General features: G+C 43.6%; 1 protein-coding gene across 2 annotated transcripts in view; it reads left to right on the top strand.

Moving 5' to 3' along the window:
- The window catches only part of SLC1A4 (solute carrier family 1 member 4), a 26,560-nt gene extending 9,146 nt beyond the window's left edge, over positions 1-17,414 (top strand). The window contains exons 4-8 of one of the 2 annotated variants that reach the window (XR_004842052.1): positions 2,349-2,582; positions 3,697-3,891; positions 5,304-5,438; positions 7,771-8,707; positions 15,893-17,414. Coding sequence is in view for 1 of the 2 variants with exons in the window: in XM_009641337.2 (XP_009639632.1) it covers positions 2,349-2,582; positions 3,697-3,891; positions 5,304-5,438; positions 7,771-8,005 (799 nt within the window). In the remaining variant the exon portion in view is untranslated. Of the gene's footprint in view, positions 1-2,348; positions 2,583-3,696; positions 3,892-5,303; positions 5,439-7,770 lie in introns of both variants that reach the window. The other variant, XM_009641337.2, reaches the window with a different exon arrangement.
- The last annotated feature ends 4,423 nt before the right edge of the window (positions 17,415-21,837 follow it).

Below are 21,837 nucleotides of genomic sequence, written 5' to 3'. Positions count from 1 at the left end.
TTCAGGCCACCTAAGCTGTGGTAGGACCTCCTGACCAGGTTTTCTGTCAGGTGGGATGAATCTGGGCCTCAGAGCTGTATCATGGCTGTTCTTGTGCAGCTGGATGGGTCTAGGCTGCTCCTGTGAAACAAACAGTAGTAATACCTCACATGCAAAAAAAAAAAATATTCATAAGGACAGCTAGATAACAAATTAACAGTGGGACATTTCTTACTCCCTTTCCAAAGCTGTTGGAAAACCTGTAAGTTTATCTTAGCGGAGGTATTTTTTCTCCATTCTGCATTTTTCATTCCTACTATTTTCCTTCCTCTAAGAAGTAAAAAGGTTTTAACAAAACACCTGATTTTACACAGGCAGATCTGTGTTGGTTGCTGTCATAAGGGATTGAAAAATTCAAAGTCTCAAAGCAGCTTAAGTCTTTTACTCTTGAGTGTAACTCCTTGGACACTGAATACTGATAAGAGGCAGTTCTTGTATTCAGCTGATTACAGTGCTAACACTTCAAGCCAATCAGTTGGTATATAAGCCTTTACTTTGTGGATTATCAGGACCACAGCTGACTCTTAATACTGCAGTGCACTGTAGCCCTTACTCGTTCTCTTTCCTTCTTTAAGGCTCTTGTGTCATCCTGGTATTTATTAAAAATCTGTCAAGCTGCATGTACTTCCCAAGGGATACTGTGAATGGGTGAAATCGTACTGCCAGGAGACAAGGCAACTTGAGTTGTATCTAGTCCCATTCAACAGCCGCTCTCATGTTTAGCAGCACTTTGGTCTCAACTTTCAGTTCCTTCATCTCCAGCTTCCCTCTTCATGGGAGGGGTCCAGTCTCAGCTCTGAATCCAGTGTTCATGTTTGCAGAGCTTCTGCAGGACTGGTTAGGCTCAGCTAGATCTGGCTAATTGGGGTGCTCAGAAACATATTTCAAAGGCAGTATGTTGCCGAATTGGCGGAGGCTAAGTGGGGAAGGTTCAACAAGCCCTCCTAGAGATTTGGCCAAGGGAGGACAGAGAGAGGATGCTCACATTGATCTGGGACATAGGAAGGTGCTCTCTGCACAGAACAGAGGAGGTGCAGAACCACCGAGGGAGAGGCAGGCTAGAAAGAAGCGAGTGATCTGGGCAACCTTAAGGCTTGCCCACCTTTCCACACATTTGCATGCTGAACCAAACCTTCTGAAGTTTGTCCTGACTGAACAGGTCAGTTTCTGTGAACATGGGCATTGAATTGGAGGGGAGAGTGGGAGAAAAAAACGTTCGTTATTCTTGAGATCTACAGGCAGATCTTTTGTAGTCATATGTGTGCCTGGGGCAGGGTTATGGAGAGCTGGGTGATCTTTTAGTGTTTCTTAATCTTAGAAGCAGAAATGGATGGAGCGTGGACAGTATCAGCAGAGGTATTCAGACACAGACATCCCAAGTAGAGCTTTGGAGGAACGGACCCTGGGCCTGAAGTGATTCCTGCCGTTCATTTAGTAGCTGTTGCACTGTGGGTGCAAGGGCAATTCTGTCTTTTCAGGGCTGTTCCCAGCTGCACTACTGGGACCAGAGGTGTGGCTGTGGCCCGCAGGTGGCCCTTCCCCTGGAGCAGCTCCAAGTGTTCCTCACAAAGAAAACCTCAAACAAATGCTGACGTCCGACGTGGCATGTTTCTAGATGGGAGGCACGTGAATGTACGTGTACATGGCTGTTGGCTTGAGGAAAGCTCTGGAAGACTGATCATTTAACTTAGTCTTTTGTAGCCAAATAGCAGAGTTAATTGCTATCTTTGGCACGTGCATCAGCAGCCTTTAGCTGAGCTCTCTGGTATGGGCATAGCTTTTTCTTTCCTACACTGAATATGTTGGCACCCGCTATGTCTACCATTTTAATGATCTAACTTCATACTTTGCTGGTAGTCACTGCATGTGTAAGATCCTACTCTTCCGTCCCTTTCTCTGCTCCAGTGACATAATACTGCTCCTTTTTCTTTCCTACCATCTGCTGTCCCTTCAGCAGTGACTTTAGCTTTAGGTCTTTGCCTGCCTTCCTCCCTGATGGACTAATATTCCACACTGGTGTCTTGTCCTGATAGCTTTTGCCAGCATTTCTGCTTCCCACTTGGCTTCCCTTTGGCACTCTCCTGGCTGTGTCTTTTGAGGGCCTAGGTAAACAGAGCCTTTTCAGTTCAACAGCTTGCCATCCTCCAAGCAAGAGCGTTAGGTAAGCCTTCCAAATTTGCTTAACGTGAGTGTGTGGTGAATAAGGCACTACCCCTTCAGTAGGAACAACACATCTCCAGGACAGAAAATGGCATACATTTCAAGGCTTTTTGTTTGTACTTAATGACAGGCAATATTTCTTTACACAGGTATGTACCTATTGGCATTACGTTCCTTGTTGGGAGCAAGATCGTGGAAATGGAAGATATTGTACTTCTGGTGACCAGTCTGGGAAAATACATTTTCGCCTCTATTCTGGGCCACTTCATCCATGGAGCAATCATTCTGCCGCTTATATATTTTGCATCCACGCGTCAAAATCCATATCGTTTTCTCTTAGGACTTATCACACCACTTACCACTGCTTTTGCAACTTCCTCCAGGTGGGTTCCTGTGCTTCTTTTGGGATTATAACCAGATGAATATAACAATATCGGCTATATCCCGACACCAAATTGTGTTGAGTTTAGGTGTGAATATTGTTCCTGAGATTGCAAAAAGAGACTTCTGAGCATACAGAGTCTCCTTGCTGTCAGCAGCCTGCCACACAGCACATACTGATCATTAGCTGTTGAAAACAATTCCTCAAAATACTGGGACTGTAGCATGATGCTGAGTTGGAAATTTTGGGGGGGAAAGGTGAAAGTATTTGCCTTAAAAAGATCCTGCAAGCTGTCCTTTAAGTTTTAAATAAAGTGAGGGTCAGTAGTGAGGGACTTTGTCCTGAGAATTTTAGTTCTCCAAGTTCAGAAGGATCTGGAACAAGTTTAGGCTAATTTTGCAAGAGCAAAGCAGACTTACTAGCTAGTGTAAAGGGACTTAACGTCATTGATTTCAAAGATCTGGCCTGATCAGCTTTAATTTGTCATAACCAAACTATCAAGCATGTCATTTATACTTTTTGCTCAAGGGGCAAACACCTGATCAAATATCATAACTATATAGAATCATTTCAGGTCATCTCCAGAAACAGATGCATGTCTGTCACAGGATCTGAAGTACATGAAGTAGGAGGAGAGGGTTTATGAATAAAACTATGTAATTTATAATGCAAGAAATAAATGCAACAGTGATTTTTTAATTATTATTATTTGTCTGTTCATTTGAGAAGGTACTAGTACAATTTTAACAGAGATTGCTGTTGCATCTATTGTGTTTATATTGGCATCTGTTGGTGTATTTTTGTGGTTTGAGACTTGATCATTCCACAGCCCTGTTAGGCTGCATACTGTGTTAAGTCATGCGTTCTTGCATCTGGGAGATTAGAGTCCTTATCAGCTATTCCTGGATGGAAGCAGATTATTAAATACCACTGCTCAAGACCAACAAGGAGGGTCCCTCATTGCTATCATGACAGAGAGGGATTATAAAATGGCATCATTGTCTTGACAGTCCTGTCTGCATCATGTTAAAAAAACGAAAGCCATGGGAGAGTGACTTTCCATTCAGTGCACCCTGATGCTTTGTGTTTGATTTTTCCCTGTTCTCTGTTTCTAGCTCAGCCACTCTCCCATCGATGATGAAGTGTATTGAGGACAACAATGGAGTCGACAAGAGGATCAGCAGGTTTATCCTTCCTATCGGGGCAACTGTAAACATGGATGGAGCTGCTATTTTTCAGTGCATGGCAGCTGTGTTTATTGCTCAGCTGAACAATGTTGACCTCAACCCTGGGCAAATCTTCACAATTCTGTAAGTTGCTTGCTATTGCAACCACATCCTCCTGGCCCCCAGACACATTCAAGCCTGTGGTCTCTCTGTTAATAGCTAGCAGTTTGCATTCCACATCTCTGACCTAAAGCTTGCAAACTGCTATGAAACATAATTATAGGGTGATTAAAGGATGGAGTCTTTCAAGCTTTATAAGATTTGCCAGAATTTCGATTTAATAAAAGGTGGAACCTGGGAGGGGTAATTGAATTCTGAAACAGACTTTGAGCTGTTTGAAGCTGTTTCTCACATGAAATTCCTCTCCTTCCTTAAGCATCTCACTCCCCCACTCACCATTAAGCTGAGTAACTGAGGCATGCTGCTCTATCCAGAAAGCTACTCCTGATTCCCCCTCTGGATGTCTTAGAAAAAACCTCCTGCCAGTTTTGTATGTATCAATTTCATACTAAAGACTCTGCTCCTGCTTCTGTCCTTCCTACCATCGCATTGCTGGCTTCCCAGGTGAGACCCATTATCATTCCCCTCCTGACTGCTTTGCTCCATTACTCCCTCCACCACCTAAGTCCTGCCTCCTTCTCTAAGACTCTCTCCCCTCCATCCCTGGAATATCCTCCCATATCCCATGAAGTGTTATTATTTTAATTTCCCTCCTCAAAACTCCTTAAATGAGGATCCTACAAGGAGTTCTAGCCCCTCACTGTGCCAAGAAGCCATAGCTGTATCCACTAGGTGCCTCCTAGAGCTGGTTCCTGGCATTTTTTTACCCTCCCTGGCCAGGTTTTATTTCCTTCCTTGTTCCATTTCCCAGTATATTGTTTGTCTATTTAAGGCAGGGCTGGGGCATTATTTTCATTGCAGATGGCAAAATTAACCTTTCAGGTACTCTTAGTGAATCAGGTCGTAACACAGGCCAGAAGATTATGCAGTGATAGCCTGAGGAAAACTCAGTTGTAGACATCTGCACACGAAAAGGTGTGTGGTCCGTGTCTATAGCACACGCACAGCAGGTTTGCAATGCCAATGAGAAAGCAAACGAGACACCTGCATGGCAGGGTTTACCTTTATACATTTGCGGCCAGGAGGTATACTGTACTCAGTGTTTTTGAACTGATACATGACTTGGAAACAGATATATTAGTAAGGCAGCAGAATATAGTTGTGCTGGTTGGGTTTTTTTCTGAAAAGGCAATCATGGTATTAAACACAGACCCGTTGGGTTGGTAGCTGCTGTGGATGCCTGCTGAGCAACTGTACTCTGTACCTATTACTTTTCATCAGCAGGCAGGAAAGGGTTTGTCTGGGAAGCAAATGATCTGCGTGTCCCATGCTGTAGAGTTTGTTTACAGTTCCCATAGCAGGGAAATGTGTGACGTAAGTGTAGAAGAGGAATGCTGCAGAGCTCCTGCTAACCAGGTACACAAATTGATTTGCAGTGTGACAGCTACCGCATCCAGCGTGGGTGCAGCCGGGGTCCCAGCCGGAGGAGTCCTCACCATTGCTATCATCTTGGAGGCCATTGGACTTCCAACCAACGATCTCTCCTTGATATTAGCGGTGGACTGGATTGTGTAAGTACTTTAGGCCTCACGTATCTGCTGTTGCATGACATAAAGCATGTTCAATTGGAAACATGGGGCAGGGTAGTCAAAGTAGTGCAGTATAAAATAAAACCCTACAAGATATGGCTGCCCACAGGACAAGTAGCTCTTGACAGATAATGGAAAAGGAGGTCCCTTCTCAATTAAAGCAGTTAGTGTGCTAAAATCCCTCTTCAGCTTTTTTACTCAGCCTTTATTGAAACTTATTTCTTCCTCATTTCAGTTCCATTTAGAATGATTGTTAAAAGTTTGTCCAGAAGGTGTTGATATTGCTGGAAATCAGTTGGACACTAGGAGGGAAGTGGGAGAAAAAAGAAATTGAGTCTGAATAGCGGTGGAAAGCTTTCTTGGTCACATGTGGGAAGCAGTCCCCATCAGAAGATGTTGTCAGTTATTGTTGGAGCTATTTTTGTAGTTCAAGACTGGTCAAAGCACCAATACAAGCATCACAGACAGGTGCTGCCCATTGGCAGGGCAAGGACACAGAGGGTTTGTGGCACTCATCACAGCTGTGGGCAGTGTCACGGCTGGAACACACTGCTGGGAGTCACAAGTTTAGTACACAGTATTACCACCTTTCCTTTCTATCTTCTGGGAAAGAGGCAAGAGGTCAGACCTTTGCTCAGCTCCTTCTCTTCTTTCCAAGAGCCATTCACCTCCTTGAAACACAAGAGATTGTCTCCTTGCCCAGCTCTGTTTGGAAGAGCTTATCTCGCCATTTAGCGTAGTTATGTCCTTGTTAAGGCCTAAATTTACCTTCTGTACCACCTAAATCAGATTAAGGAAAGCCTAGAAAACCGTTCTGTTGTAAGTATTGGGGACCCAGCCATAAGTGCATGATAAGTGTAAATACCACATGCAGGTGATTTCTTACAACTTAGATGAGCCCCATGCAAAAGGGTGTCTCCACTTTCTCTCAAAAAAGCACGGCTGGCTGTTGTTCTTCAAATGCTAGAAAATCAAACTGGAAGGACTTCTCTGAGCACTCATGAATTACAGCATGCTTAGAGTTTAAATGCTAGTGAAGTAAGCATGATCTGGTAATTTAAAAGCATAATCTGCTTTCAAGCCATCTGGTTGAAGTTGGGTAGTGGGCTGAAATGACTGGTCAGTATGGGTGAAGTGATCTGAATTCCATTGGGATTTTTTTCCAGTTGGGTTTCTGGGCAGCTCCTGGTTTAGACTACATAATCCCTCTGCGTTGCTTTTTGGAGACACCAGCCTCTCTGTGCAGATGGTGTAGTTCCACAGCAGATATGGAAATCAGGATGCCTGTGGACACTCTTGAATTCCAGAGGCTGCAGAAGGTGGCAGCTGTATTACCTCTTTCACTTCCCACATCAAAAGTGTCTGTGGAGAATAATTGTATTCTTATGGCTTCACTAGGGCTATCAAACTCTTTCTTGCTGTCACCTGTTGGGCATCAGCCGCCTCCAAAGGACAGGAGAGAGAGGCAAAGCAGTGGCTAGCTCTTTGCATCCTGTCTTCATCAGGGATTACAGTAGCGGCTGTGCTTTCCACAGGCTGTACTCACAAGTGCCTGGAGGCAAGACTGAAAAGCTTGCCCTTCCCTTCAAAGCGGGGGAGGAAGGGAAGAGTCCTGTGTCTTGTTTTAATGCCAGCCATTTAATTACCAGAGAAGACCACAGTTAGAAGTAGAGCACATGTTGAATTTAGGCTGCGGAATGACTAACAGAGGTCTCAAAAGGCACATGAAGAAATTGTCCTTCTTTGTGACCCATAAGCCTTCCCTGTTGGACCCTGGGTCACAGTATTTTTGTGTTGCAGAACCAAAGATTAGGACAGGTGTTACTTGCAAGAAATCCAGAGAACACAGTCATTCTGCCTGCTTTTGGAAGGACCCCTTAAGTAGGTGTTTGCATTAAGGTACAAGTCTGTGTAGTTAAAAAAGAGAGCTGGGTGCTCTGATTCACCTTCTGGATAAGCACAAATTAAGTTCCTGCTCTGAACTCACATTTGAAAAATGCTGGCCTGGAGAAGGAGGTGGGCTGGGAAAAAAAGGATGCCTGAGAAAGAGTAGTACCATTGCTGCAACCCACCGAGACACCAGAACCAATTGATAGTAACATTTGGGCTGACCTTAGACCAGCTCCAGTGCACATTTTTAGTTCTGAAATGTTGATGATACTTCTGTGGAAAATACCTATGGTAACAACATCTCCCTTGTCTAGCTCCATTGATATTAGTGGATTAGCAGGGGTGAATCAGCTCCCCTTGTTGTGTTGTAACTCTCTTAAGCTAAAAGCCTGCTGCTTTGTTTTTTGTTTCTGATCTTAACCAGGGACCGAACCACCACAGTTGTGAATGTGGAAGGGGATGCCTTAGGAGCAGGCATCCTTAATTACCTGAATGAAAAAGAAAAGAAAGACAAAGAGCAGGAGCTAAAGGAAGTCAGCGTAGAAGCAGTTGCTAACAGCAAGTCTGAAGGGGAAACATCGCCTTTGGTAACCCACAAAACCCAAGTCTCCAACACAACCAGCACAGCAGACCCTGAATCCAAGGAATCAGTATTGTGAACTAGAGGCCATTCATCAACACACGTCCTAGGGGTGGACCGGGGACTTGTTAACACGCCCAGACGTTTGCAGTGCTAACAAGGGCTGCGTGGCTCTTGCAAGTTTTCAGTTCCAGTCTGTTTTGAAATACGCTGGCCTGGGGAAGGGGAGGGAGGTGGGGTGGGCAGAGAATGGGTATTGAGAAAGAACACTCGCTTTATAATAGTATTTTGATAATCATATGTATACATCTATATGTGTTGCACATGCACACACATATACATGTATGTGAAAACAATGCCATTGAGGATTCTGGTTTAACAAGACTTCTGTTAGTAAAGGATCATATAGGTTGAAATGGGGAAGTAGACAAACACAGTACATGCTTATTGTAAGGAAAAATTAATAAGCTTATTGTGCTGCTCTTTGAATGGAGATGCAGTCTAGAAAAACCAGAGTGGATGAAAATGTTGCTTAAATTTATTTTCTGGCCTGAAAACACTTACTGACCATTACAGACACGATACAAAGCAACATTTTGATCCCACTCCCCTTGCTCTCCTGTTCTCTGATCCCTTAAAAATGTCAAAGATATTCTGAAACCTAGCTGCTTCTTTTTAATTTTTTTTTTTTTTTTTTATATCTGATTAATAGCTTATAGGAGTCCAACCCTTGTTCCGTTCCCCACTGCATCGCAGCTCATAGCAGCTTTCCTGCCTTTTGGTGAGTAACTCCCAAACTTTGGGACTAAACAGATCAAGGACTCGTTTTCTCCTTTCCTCTAACCAAGCTGTTAAGGAAAAAATTCAGAGGAAACACTATTTTTGTTTAAGTAATCCCTCTGGGGCTGAAAACCCCCTGTTACAGCATAAATATGTCTGAAAGAGGCTTGCCTGTGACATCATCAAGAAGTCCTTCGTGAAAATATGCGTGCTCCTTTACTAGCACTCCATGTCCTGCTTATGTTTATTGAATGGGTCAGTTCAAGCAAGTTAAGTCATGTCCATTTTCCAGCAAAATTGAATGGGATGTGGGGGAAATCTGAATACCCATCATGTGGGAACTGATGACAGGCAAGTCTGAGTGTTGGCTTGAAAGGGGAAGAGAAGAGGTGAGTTTATGACCCTGTGTAGTTCAGTGATCTCCATGTGTTGGGACAGCTGCATACCTGTTCCTGCTAGGAGTTTGGTCCTGCTATAAATGTCCTTCTGGCAGCAGCTTACACTTAGTAATTCTGGGTGGTGCTGGGCCAGGGTAATGCTTAGTGGCAGATGGTAACCTGTGCTTGAGGCTGACCCACGTGCTTCTGGATTCTGACTCCACCTTTTTTCCTTTACAACATACAGCTTGAATTTGTACCCCAAACCTGAACAAAGTCCAGCAAACTCATTGCAAAGATCCTGTTGTTTTATCTTGGCTTTTTGGACAGCAAATAGTTACAAAGTTATGTCTGTGCATATGCCAAGATCAGCCTGGACTTGTGACGCTTTTCCCTTGGCTGCTTTAGCAAGGTGGTTTCATATGGTCAGTCTCCACCCTGTTAATTCAGCAATATATATTTACACTTAGCCTTGATGTAAAGTAATGTTAAGTCTCCCTTTTTCTTTCTCCTTTCTTGCTTCAGAGGAAGCTATCTTGGAAAGATATCCAGTTGCTGATGTTTGTGTTCACAGCACTAGGAAGAGGCAGCTCCAATTTCATAGCAGCAGCAGCCTTCATTTGCAAAGCATCCTTCCTGGTAAAGGGACACAATGAATTTTGCAAAAAGATGTTCAGAATAAGGTGTGGCTACCTCTGAGGGAAAACACAGTGAGTGCATCATTACCGGCTGTTTAATCTTGTGCAGCAGGGCTAGGAAAGAACATCAACCCACTGAGAAAGGAATTTCTTTTAAATCTATAACCATGTCCATGAAACTTGGTCATTCCTTGACTCTTCTTCAAAATGGAAGGAGACAAACACACAATTTTCTAGGGTCATCCTTTGCCCAGTATTTATTTCATTTTTAACAGATCAAGACCCACTGAAACTTTGCATTTCTTCCCATTAGAATCTTCCCAACTCCTTTCAACTCAGGAAACCAGAAGTGTGCTTTATAGCTGACAATGAAAGTCAACAAATAAGAGGTGTTTTGCAAAATGGTGGAGGTTTGAAAAATGGTTCTCAACAAAAGCTTTTTTCTTCTTTTTTTTTTTTTTTAAACAATTCTAAGTATTTCTTTGAAAACTCTGAATGCACCAGAACCCCAAATACTTAGATTTTAAAGCAGTATATGGATGTCTCAAGGAAGCTGAAAATCATGACTGTTCCCTGTGGGCTGGGTTCTGCAGTTGCATTTTATCCCCCATCAGACATTTAGCCCCTCTGACGCTCTCTTTCACCATGACACAAGCAGATGGGATCAGGACATGAGAGCAGGCAGCACTCAAATGACAATTACAGTGAAGCATCACAGCACCACGTTGGACTAGAACATTTCTCAGTTTTTATTTTTTTCACCCCAAAGCTGTTGCTGCCCACAGGTAAAAGTACTTGCCTAAGCAAGTCCAAAGGCTGGGCTTCCTTGCAGGCAGCACCTTGCCATTGCTGTTATTTATCTTTCTTCCCTGTGATGCTGCAGCTTGAATGCACCTCGTCCTTGTAGCAGCGTGCCATAGGCTGTGGCACATTCTTTCTGACAGTGGATCCCAGGAAATGGTAACCAATACCTCAGAGTCTTCTTAGTATTTTCCAGCAGCAATACAGAAGCTCTAAGTCTTTGCTGAAGAATGCCTCTCCCAGTCCCCACTAGTGGATTGCCACATTTTGCATCAATGTGCATGTCTAGTCCCATGTAAAGCTTGTTAGAGCAGTCAGATTTAAGGAGGCCAGATCATTCTTGTAGCAGGAATTTAACCAAGGAAATCTAACACTCCTCCTGGAAACAGGTGCCATAGGATTTATGTGAACCAGGAATATTTGCGTCTTAACCTGCCAGAAATCTTACAGAAGCCCTACTTCAGACTTACAAAGGTGCCAGTTTTTTTGTTGTTCGTGCACAGCAAGAGGGATCCCAGAGTTTTCCGTGGAAGCAGGAACGGTGGCTAACTACTGCTTGTCAGAACATCTTGGTCTTTTCTATATCATCTGTGTCAGAAATTACATTTTTTGTTCCCATTCCTCACGATGGCTGTCCTGCATCTTCTAGGGTTCTCCACCTGGCTTCAGATTTTTTTTCTTAAGGTAGAAATGTAAAAGATCCAATATTACACTCTCTCGGACTGTAAAAATTCCAATAACTGCCCTTGTAACAACATGAATCCTGATCAAAAGCCCAATGAGATAGAAGACTTGCCATTTGCTTCAAGTGGTCAAGGTCTTCAGGTAAGGCCACTGGGAGAAAAATGAAAGGGCTGTTGAAGGATGTGGATTTTAGATGTCATCCTTGACCTACAGTGCAATGTGTTACACTGGGAGCTTCCTCTTTTGGGTCCCCACGCAGCCTCACTCCAAGAGGCTGTGAGCTGAGAAGGTGCTCGGGAGCAGTGCAGGTGCAGCCGGTTGTACCTCCTCTGCTCTCACCCAGGCACTCCACAGATCTGGTGCCGGTGTGGTACTTAACTCCAGTGTCTCTTGACCGGATGTATGTTTATGTTCTCCCAGCATGACTGTAAATTCGAAACCTCAAGTTAGTTGCCTTTTTTTTTTTTTTTTTTTTTTTTCAAGAGGGAATAAATTCCATCTAGAAAACACTATTTTTGTTTTTAGTCTTTTTTTTGGAAGGTACAAATTCTCTCTTTAGGAAAGCAGGCTACAAACAACTCATGTCCTACCCTCTAGTACAGCAATTGCTTTTTGGGAGAAAGATTTGGGAATATGGAAAAGTCTTGCAAGCCTTTGGCATATGAAATCCCATTTTGTCTCTGATGCCATTTATTCTTTCACGTTTAACTTCTCTTTTTCAGTGAAGTTTCTTTGATTGTTTTGGACTACCTTTTATTTGTTCTTCTCCAGGATTGGCTTTCCACTCCATGCTTTATCCATCACTGCCTGATTTCATCGCATTTCCTGGAATGCCCTATGCTTTTTTAATGTATCAGTGGCTCAGATATAAATGGGGGAGTGGACAAAGTTTTGAGGGCTCCAGTTGGTCCCTGGGAAAGTAGTTTGCATTCTGCCTTGCTCCTGTCCTTAATTCACCAGAGGTTTGTGACACTTAGTAATTTATAAGTGTTGCTCTGAGAGTGTGGAGCAGTATCTGTCTCTTGTCCTGAGAAAGGTGCCTGTTTTGTGCTGTGAGATGTGGCTATGGATGCCCGAAAAGCTGTAGCGAGTGATGGAGGGTGCCAGCACTTGGCTGCTATTGGGATATTTTTAGTTAAGATCCATTATTCCCAGGAACTGAGCTTTAGCTGGGTCTCGGCTGGTGTGTTGGTAATTGCAGTACAACATTCAGTAATTGCAAAGGACTTGAAACCCTCCTGGGGACAGCTCTTGCAATCAGGGTGGCTTTTGTGTTGAAAACAGACTAGGGCCAAAAGCAGGGCTTCCGCTGCAGGGATGTGACAAACAGGACTGTGTCCTTCGGACATAACAGAAATGTGGAGCCGGCCAAAGTACCAAATCAGTTGGTGAAACAACCTCTGCTTTGTCTTTTCTGGGCAGCCCTGTTACTGCCTGAAGAGGTGATGCCCTGAGCTGGAGATGGTGAGAGGCTGGGGTGGCAGTATGAGGGGTGGGAAGGTTTCATATGTGCTGCTCTGTTCCTGTACTCTTCCCCAGGCATTTGCTGTGGCCAGTGCCAGAGACGGACATGACCCAGTGTCACCATTCTTAGACTCATTCTTCTGTGGTTCCTCCATACTCTACAGCAGCAATAATGAAAACTGAGGCATTTAGGCAGTTCCACTTTCAGTCGAGTCCAAGGCACTGGTATCTTTGTGACTGACCACCCTGCCGTATGTTGTAGGTTATGTCCTCAAGAGCTTGCAAAAGGTGCGAAACCACCACCTCTTTCCACAAAGATTTGCACTGCTGGTCAGCCATCCAGGCTGAATCTTCACACTGGTCCTCTGCTAGCACAGCACATTTCTGCAGCCACTGGAAAGCATCTTCCTGTTGGAAATCATCTTTTTTTATCCCTGACCCTCCCACAGGCAGTGAGCAATGGGCTTCAGGTAGAAAGTCAAAGGACTAAAAGACAAACTCTCACCAAAGGAAAAATGTCACATCTTCATTGATTTTTAACTGGGCTGTGGCAGTTCATAATCACTCATAGACCTGCCTGTAACAAGTGATCCTGTGACTGATGAACAGCACAGAATTAGGCAGGCCACATAAATCCTCTGCCTGTGCTTCCTTTTCTGTAAATTAAGTTTACAGATACTTATCTGTCTCTCACAGGCAATAGTGTGGAGGATAGTGAGTCACAGTGTTAGGAAATCACTCTTAAGACACAGTCCACTAAATCTTAAAAAATAATGAACTTTTAAAAAATCTGAAAGGAATCAAATAATTAAGTATGCATCATGAATTCAGAGTTGCATTGAGCTAGAGTATGAATGACTGTGACAGAAAGGAGATCCAACAATATGGATTTGCTGGACTAACTCAGGGAGAAAAGGGGAGCTAGTGTCAGTGAGCTGCATTTCAAAAAGTGGACGTGATTTAGTCAAGGGGGGCACAGTGCCCTGTTATATCTGCCTCCTTCCATCTCTACCTGGGATGCCATGAAAGCTTAGGTTCAGGTAAAATAACAGACCTCACCATGGATGGTGACTAGGAGCCTTGACAGATTTGTTTCTGTCTAGTTTCAATGGAAGAAAGAGATTTTCAACTAAAAAATCAAGTTGTCTTGGTACTGTGGTTGAAAAGGTGGAGAAGAAGGAGGAAGAGCTGGAGGGTTGCAGGGGGAGCATCACAGAGGACAGGGTAAGCAAGTGGATAAAGAAGCTAAAACACTGAAGGAAGCATTTTTTCTTTGGCATTTTGATACAGATAGCATCAAAAAGACTGAAGACATTTGTCCAGCCTGTAACAGAGACAATGCATATCCCTGCCTGCTGACTGGCCAGGATTTGCAGGGAGAGGCAGACACAGAGTGCTGATGTTTCTGAAGTGCGTCGTCACTGAGCAACAACGAAGCATGCACCGTGCCAGCATGGGGCTCTGATAAGCTGCTGCTGGCTGCTAGCCATAACCATAGAGAAATAACGGTACAGTTCTGAATCGGGGATTGACCCACATTCCTCCTTGCAGGATAGCTAGGACAAATGCTCCTCAGATAAATGCATGGTAGCCATTATTCTCTGAGGACAAAGACGACCTTGTTATCTATGCAAGCATATTGGTGAAAGCTACGTTCACTTGCTGTTTCAGTTTCAGGGCGGAGCAAAAAGGGTATGACAAATGATCTGAAACTTTTTCCAGACATTGGGTAACACGTTGAGACAGTTGCCACTGAATATTTCAAGTCTGATGAGAAGTGATCAAGCGCCTTATTTGGCTCCCGTAGCTCTCTGTCCTCACATCTGAGCACTAGCTTGGGAAGTTAATGTTAACATGGTATTCATTCTCCCCATGGGGTCTTTACAGACATTTGTGACCAGCAGGCACCAGTTCACAGAATGCAGAAGTGAATGCATGCAGAAAAAGGTGAAAGAACACTATCTCAAGTCACGCAAAGAACAATCAAGCAGGCTAGGAGCAGACTTCGAATCCTGAAGCCAAGCTTGTTGTTAGCTAACAACAATCACCTACCTAAGAAAATTAACATCTGGGGGTTTATAAATATATTTGAGTACGGATACCAGAGTATTAATAATATGTTAGTGCAGGATGATCACTTTGCTTTTTGGAGGAATGGAAGGGGAGAAGTGTGGAAGTAGGAGAGTTATCTTCCCTCTAGGATGGATTTTTTAATAGAAAAGGAAGAAAATCTCTTCCATTGAAGAGTTCATGGTATGCTTACTTATCAAATTCTATCTTAGTGTCAGCAGATATATCATCCTCAGCAGCTATGAAATTTCATTTGGCTTTAACCACTGATCTGAGTGCCAGCAGGAGGTGAGGACTGTGGACATTTCAGCAGGCCATCTGCTCTTACTTGAAGCCCTGCTCAAGAAACATTTATACTTATCTTTCCTAAGGCCACAGATGCTGTTTGCAAGGCAAGCAGGCCTACCGACAGGAACCAGCATGAGGAAATGAATTTTGAGCCAACGCTGTTGTAATGCAATGTTAACGGTGTGGTTTTAAGCCACAGAGACCAAGAAATTCGGTATTAGATGTTCCTTAGGATAGCTTTCGCTTGTGCCTTCTGGTAGCAACGCTGAGAAAGTAATACGCTTCTTTTGTAAGCATGTAATTAGTAACCGAAGCTAAACTGCATATGGCATGTCGGTGCAACTTAAGTTAATTGCAGTTGCATGTTGCAGAAAGAAATTACCAAGAGAAATCTTCTCTGAAGGAAAGTGTTTACACATGCCTGAATCCCCCTGGATTACATCCCCACAGAAAGAATTGAGCTTAATCCTAAAAAATACTACAAATATAACTGGTTTGGATTGTAGCTTTTTTAAGAACCCGAAGGAATGCCACAAAATGGATGGGCCAGGGCCTTTGCTGGTGTGCATTAATGTAATTTCCTGAGCTTTCAGTGGCCTGTGGACTTCTGATAGAGATGATATCTCCTGAGCAGCATAGGGGTTTGGTCTGGTCCTCTTAAGATGATCATGTTCAGTAACACAGCAGTAAAGGAACATTTTTAAAACTCATTGGCTATAACTAGAGGCATTTTACGTGCTCACACTATTCTTATAACATGGTGCCTCCCACGAGAAAAATGTGGTTTCTTAGATGGTCAATGTTGATGCAGAAGCAAACTTCCTCATTTTTTTGATCAGTTTTCCTTCTCTATCCTTCTTGCAGAGTCTGCTTGGAGTCTGCCCAGACCCCAGCAGGACCAGGCTCCTACAGTACATACTTAAAGATATTCCAGTCCCACGTGAGGACGTAGGCTGTCTCACATCCTGTTATGAGGGGATGAAGATGTAGCTTCAACTTTGGAGGATGGGCTGGGCTGAAGAAAACCCTACTTCATTAAGGCAATACCTTAATGACATTTTACTCTGAATAAGCCAAATAATTATGACCAAGCTAGCCCAGCCCTGGCTGCCTCCCTGCTTTGCCCCACAACAGGCACTCTTGTTGACATTACTTCCCTGAAGACCACTGTGGAGGTAATGTGGTTGCCATCCCATGAATATTGCAGTCTTTTAAGAATATAGTCTTCTTTAGACTTTCTCTGTCACTATCCTGGCTACACTTCCATACGGTCATCCACAAAGCCTGTACTGCACAGGATGGGAGACCATGCGTAGCACTACAGATAGCTGAGCGTACCTCTGCTAATGGGAGATGAGCCTCTTTTTCTGAATTGCTTCTTGTTTATGGCAAACTGAGACTGACTCACTCACTGCTTTGTGAGGGTGAAGATTTTGATTAGATTTTGATGAATCCCTCTAGATTCAGGGACAGCAGGACCACCCCTAAGGCACAAGGAGTCTCTGCAGCAGAGGTACTCAATCTGCCTTATTATCCTTAAAGGTGCCTTGTCCTGGTTCCCTTCAGGACAAATTCCAAGCTGCTGTTTGGCTTTTGAATATAACTATGCACCAAAGGTGAGAGACTCCATTATCCCTGGAGACAGGAGGGAGAACATGATGTCCTGGTGTGGGACAGGGAAAGTGAGTTTCTTTTCTTTATCCTGTAAGCTCTCTGTCAGCAATCCTGTCTCTGATACGTGTATGCGTGTGTGTGCTTTCACTTCTACATGAACGCAAATTGCTCTAATTAGGAGGGAGCGTTCTTGTATTTTTATATGCTAAGCCATTTGATTAATTACTTTAGTAAAATGACATACAGATGAACTCTGAAATTCACTGCCATCTGCTCCAGTACAATCCAGTATCACTGATACAAAGGTATCTGCCTTCGGATAAAACCTAGTCCTTAGAGTTACCACTCCATTGAGTAAGTACTTGTGCCATGTGGGTGTGTTGATCCTTGTGAACATCTGTTAACTGTTCTTTTAAAGCTATGGGTTTGTTCTATGTGACTGGTTCTGTATCAGCCTTTTTATTATCTACCAAGAACAGATGTAAGTGCACATGTGCAAAAAAAGACCATATTGCTGTGTCTGGGGGTGTGTGGCTCTGGGGTAGATATTACAGATGTTTACTGTGTAGTTTACTGTGTACTGTTACTGTTTTACACCCTTCAGTGTAAAAACCCTCCCTGCCTGCCTGGGGAGAAAGCAGTCCTGTGGCTCAGGTTGAGGTGGTTTGTTGTGCTAGGAAGGTGGCACAATAGGATGCACTCTCTCTTTTTCCCTTCGCTCATGGAAATGTATATTTGTTCTCTCTTCGTGTAGCTTCTCAATCTGAAATAAAATCATGCTGAATAGAATTCATGTTTCCATCTTTGTTTGGAGAAGACCCAGCCTTTTAGGTGTATCAGCCTTGCCTGGGCAGCTGGCAAATTCTCTGCGACTCCTTTGGAAATGCCCCGGAATGAGAATTGTGTAACTTGGTATTTGGGTCCACTTTCCCAGATCATGCCCTTCACTGGCATGCCGGTGTCACTGATTATCAGCTAATCACTCCATTTAACCCCTTCCCCTCGGGCCCAGGCCAAGCCTACACAAGGTAGTATGTCTCCAAGGCCTCTGCACAGGCACTCAGCTCTGTTGTGGGTGGGGGCCTTGGGGGAGCTCAAAATAGCAGGTCTTTTTTGTCGACGTGTGCCATAGTGGAGTACGAGGGCTACCAGACAGACCTGCTGCCTATTCTGCCAAGCAAACAGACTTTGTTCCCTGGAGGAGGATTGAGGAGTGGGAGAAATCATCTAGCAAATCCTTTGCAGTAGGCAACTGGACTGGTAAGTTCAGAGTAATTTTGCATTGGACACATGCAGTCAGTCTGAGCAGTGTGCCAGTTCCAGAATTGAGGGCCTGGGTTTGCTGTCAAAGTGGTTTTGATGCTGCTTTTCCATTAAAAGCTCATATGTCTCCGTAGGGTAGATTTTATCCTGAGATGCACAATGCAGAATACCACAAATCCTGAAAAAAATCTACTACATAAATGTAGCTTGGTTAGTTTCAAGCATTAAATTCTGGTCCCAGAATAGTAATAAACAAGGGTGCAAAATTTGCAAGAATTGCAAGCACCAGAAGAAGTATAGTTTGAGGGACCTACCAATGTATGCCTTGCAAATTGTGACTGGCATTGTGTCTTGGTATGTGAATTTTACGAAACCATTGATGTAGTGGTTTCCAAAAAGCCTCTCTGACCCCATGGTTGTGTCTTTGCCTTCTTGCTTCCTAGCTGAAACCCCAAGGAGATACCTGGAGGAGCGCTAGACCAGCGAGCTAACAGAGAAAGCCTTCTTGAACCTTAGCCCCTAGCCATTCAAATGTCAGCTTTGGATACAGAGGTGGCTGTTGCCTAGAACAAGCAGGTTTTCTGAAATCTTCTGAGGTAAGCAGTGGTTGCCAGAGCTGTCATGCCTCGCCGTTTGAAACACATGAAGCCTGGTGAGACCCATGGAAAAACGCTCAGTGAGTGCCTGTCTGTAATGAGAACTCAGTCAAGCCTTAGACTAAGTCCCAGCTGACTCAAGCAAGATATTATTAGAGCTTGCTAGGCATTATTACTAACTCCAAACAAAATAGATAAAGTTTCTTTACGATGTTTCAATAAAGAGATAAAAGCTGGAAGAAGTTCTAATTAAAGTTCAATGACTTTATTTTGGTTTTCTACCACCACGTAACAGCCTGGCCACATGCTTTCCAATTTCTTAACAATTTCATCATTTTTCAAGAGGAATAGAGTTTTCAGGAAAATGCTTCCCACTTCTTCCTTCCAAAAAGCTCTAGGCAGGTGACACGTTTGTTTAGTTCACATGAAGAAAAGCATTTAAAAATAAATTTATAACGAAAACCTCTGCTATTGTTGTAACTTAATATTTGCAGAGGAAATGCAGTTGTGGCCAAGGAGCAGATTAGTCTTTTTTTTTTTTAATCCCTAGTTTGTCTGATTAAGATAGGTATAGGGAAGTGCTTTGTGAGTGAGTTAAACAGAAGACAACACCATTTTGTTCTGCTGTGAAATGAATGATTGGGGTTGAACGGGTTGTGTGGTACAGCTGTGCTAATGGATCATCTTCCAGATAGGTAGATTAACGTTAGCATGTTGAAAATCAAACCTCTGCTATCTTCCCATTATGAGCATTCAAGTGGGCATACAAGTATGTTGTACCTCTCAGGAGTCTCATGAGCTGTGATGTGCATGATAATAGCTTGGTGAGCTTACAGCTAACTTGCTATTCTTGCAAGTTCTTGCATCTCTGATGTCAAAGTTGAGCCATCACGCTACGGAGGATATCTGTGGTTTTAGGCTGGGCAAGTAGGGTAGCAGCTGGAATTTATTTCCACATTTTGAAAGTTATCCTCATGATAGTAAAGGCTGGGTTTGTCAAAATATATACCAGGGACCAGGAAAATTACAAACTGGCTCTGAATCCACAGACCAAAGATGCATCATAAAGCCACTCCACAGGCTTGGGTAACAGGACCTGCACCCTCTCCACAGGATAGTGATTGGCAATGCGATGTAAATTACTGTAATTACTGTATCACCAAAACATGTACACAATCAGGCAGATCTGGATTCTCTTCATCATGGTGTGCTAGTGTATAATTAGATGGTGATGCCTACAGCTAGTAGAGTTTGAGGGAGGCCTACACACATTCACAACTCAAATCTTGCAAACCAAGTAGGTTCCAACTAACAGCAGCCAAATCATTATGATTAAACTTTCCTGGTACTGCATCGTTAATTGGCTCGAGTAATTTGACTCACTGAGTGTCCTGAAGGCACCGGACGTTGTCCTTATAACAGTACCATTCTTGCTGAGGTAGGAAACCACTGTGGCCAAACTCAGTACAGATCTTACAGAAAGGGACTACGGTATTTATTTACATTTTCAGCTGATTTTACCTGCCTGCACTCGTTCTCTTATAGAATTCATTCACTCACAAGTGATGAGACATGGTTGTTCAAGCGATCTGGCCCTGATCACTTGCATGCAACATACAGAACAAGGGAAGATGGCTGTCAAATCTTCACTAAACCTCTCAGTTTTGGGACAGTTCTTTAATAATATTTAAGAATCAGTAGGGTTTTTTTGGGGTGGTCCTTTTGTGGAGTGTCTCTTCCAGCTAGGCTGCCAGAAGGACTGGGAGATGCGATATGCTGCTACTTTCTTGTTATCAGAGAGGAGGGTTTTCCACAAATGAGTTGGGTGTGCTATGGCCTTCTTGGTGTGCAGACCTTCTGGGCTTGACAGCAACAACATAGGCTCAAATTTTTTGTTGGGAGTGATGTTATTTGTTACGAATACAAGCTGATCTTAACCCCCCTGCTCTGCTATTTCTTCTAATGCTTACATAAGCAGATTTTCATTCATGCCAGTCCCAATATTTCTTTTTTAAACTTCTGTGCTGACAAATGGTTCCTGCAGATCCTAGCTCTGGTTTTGAAGAGCCTCTCGGTTCTGCTCAGGACAACATACAAATACAACATATGAAGGGCCAAGATGTCCCAGCAATTAGAATGACAATTAAATACCTTACATTCCCCACTGAAAGCAGCAGTAAAATCTCACATTTAAAAAGCAAAATTAATCCACATTATTCGCTTCCCATTATAGTTCACATTGATGGAAAGCTGCCACCACCTCTTGAACAGCTGGCTTCTGTTTTTCTTTCACAGTGATGTGTCACCTTCATCCAACAAGAGGAAAGGCAAAGCGTCTGGACCACACCAACTCCATCCCATTTGTCCCCCCCTGCACCACGGGACCTAGCCCTGATCTGGATCTGCGTGGGTGTTTTAGAGGGCCTGGATAGAGGTAAGGAGATTCTCGGGGGGGAATATAGAAACTGGAAACACCTGCCTTTGTGGCTGTGTCTCCTGCTGCTGGCAGTCCGGCCAGGCTGTTCGTGGTGTGATGGGTACATCGTGTGGCCAGAAAGGAGAAGTGCAATTTCTAGTTGATCTTTTTCTTGGGCTAAATCCTGCCACCCTGTTCAGCTAAGCAACCAAGTGGTAAAGAACTGAAATTGCCCAGCTGCTAGCACTGGGGTTCATTGCTCTGCACTTCAATGTTGACACTAAAATAGATGTCACTCTAGTTTTTCCTCTCTTCTTCATTAATCCTGTCTTACATGTTTCATTCATCAGCTGCCTTGGGTGTGCTTAAGTCATATTTTTCAGCTGCTTCTCCAAAATCAGGAAGAAAAAGCAGCAGCTACCTTTTTTAGGAAATATTTAGTAGTAGTGCAGTAGTAGCTATGATGAAGAGTGACGGAAAGTTTGTAGGCTTTTGGTGAGTCTTCTCATGACTTTCTGAAGAAGCTAAAGCAACATGGCTGAGTTTGAACCTGCTTATTTAGACACTACTAGAGTGACTGTCCAGCTGAACGACTGGATTCCTCAGAGGCCTACCGTACGTCCAGGACCGTAAGTAGTTGATCAGTGACACAAATGTTGGAACAGAGAACAATCTGCAAGTCCCACCTGGAGGAGAAACTCTGGGAACATGGAAAAGCGCAGGGCTGAAATTCATAGCAACATCAGGAAAACTGAAAGAAAGTCTGGGCAACAGAGGCTGCAAATAATTAATCTAGGTGAGAGTAATTAACTGCACTGATACTGGTGGAAAATGGTAGATAAGGAGTGGGATCAGGAAGTTATGGGCAGTCAGAAGCATGAGTCAAATGCCCTGCACTGTGAATAAGGCAGATACCAGGG

Source organism: Egretta garzetta, unplaced genomic scaffold (genome assembly GCF_000687185.1).
Source record: "Egretta garzetta isolate BGI_Z169 unplaced genomic scaffold, ASM68718v1 scaffold360, whole genome shotgun sequence".
Taxonomy (NCBI): Eukaryota; Metazoa; Chordata; class Aves; order Pelecaniformes; family Ardeidae; genus Egretta; species Egretta garzetta.
The sequence above is the reverse complement of the archived record's forward strand: the minus strand, read 5'-3'. Positions and strand labels throughout refer to the sequence as shown.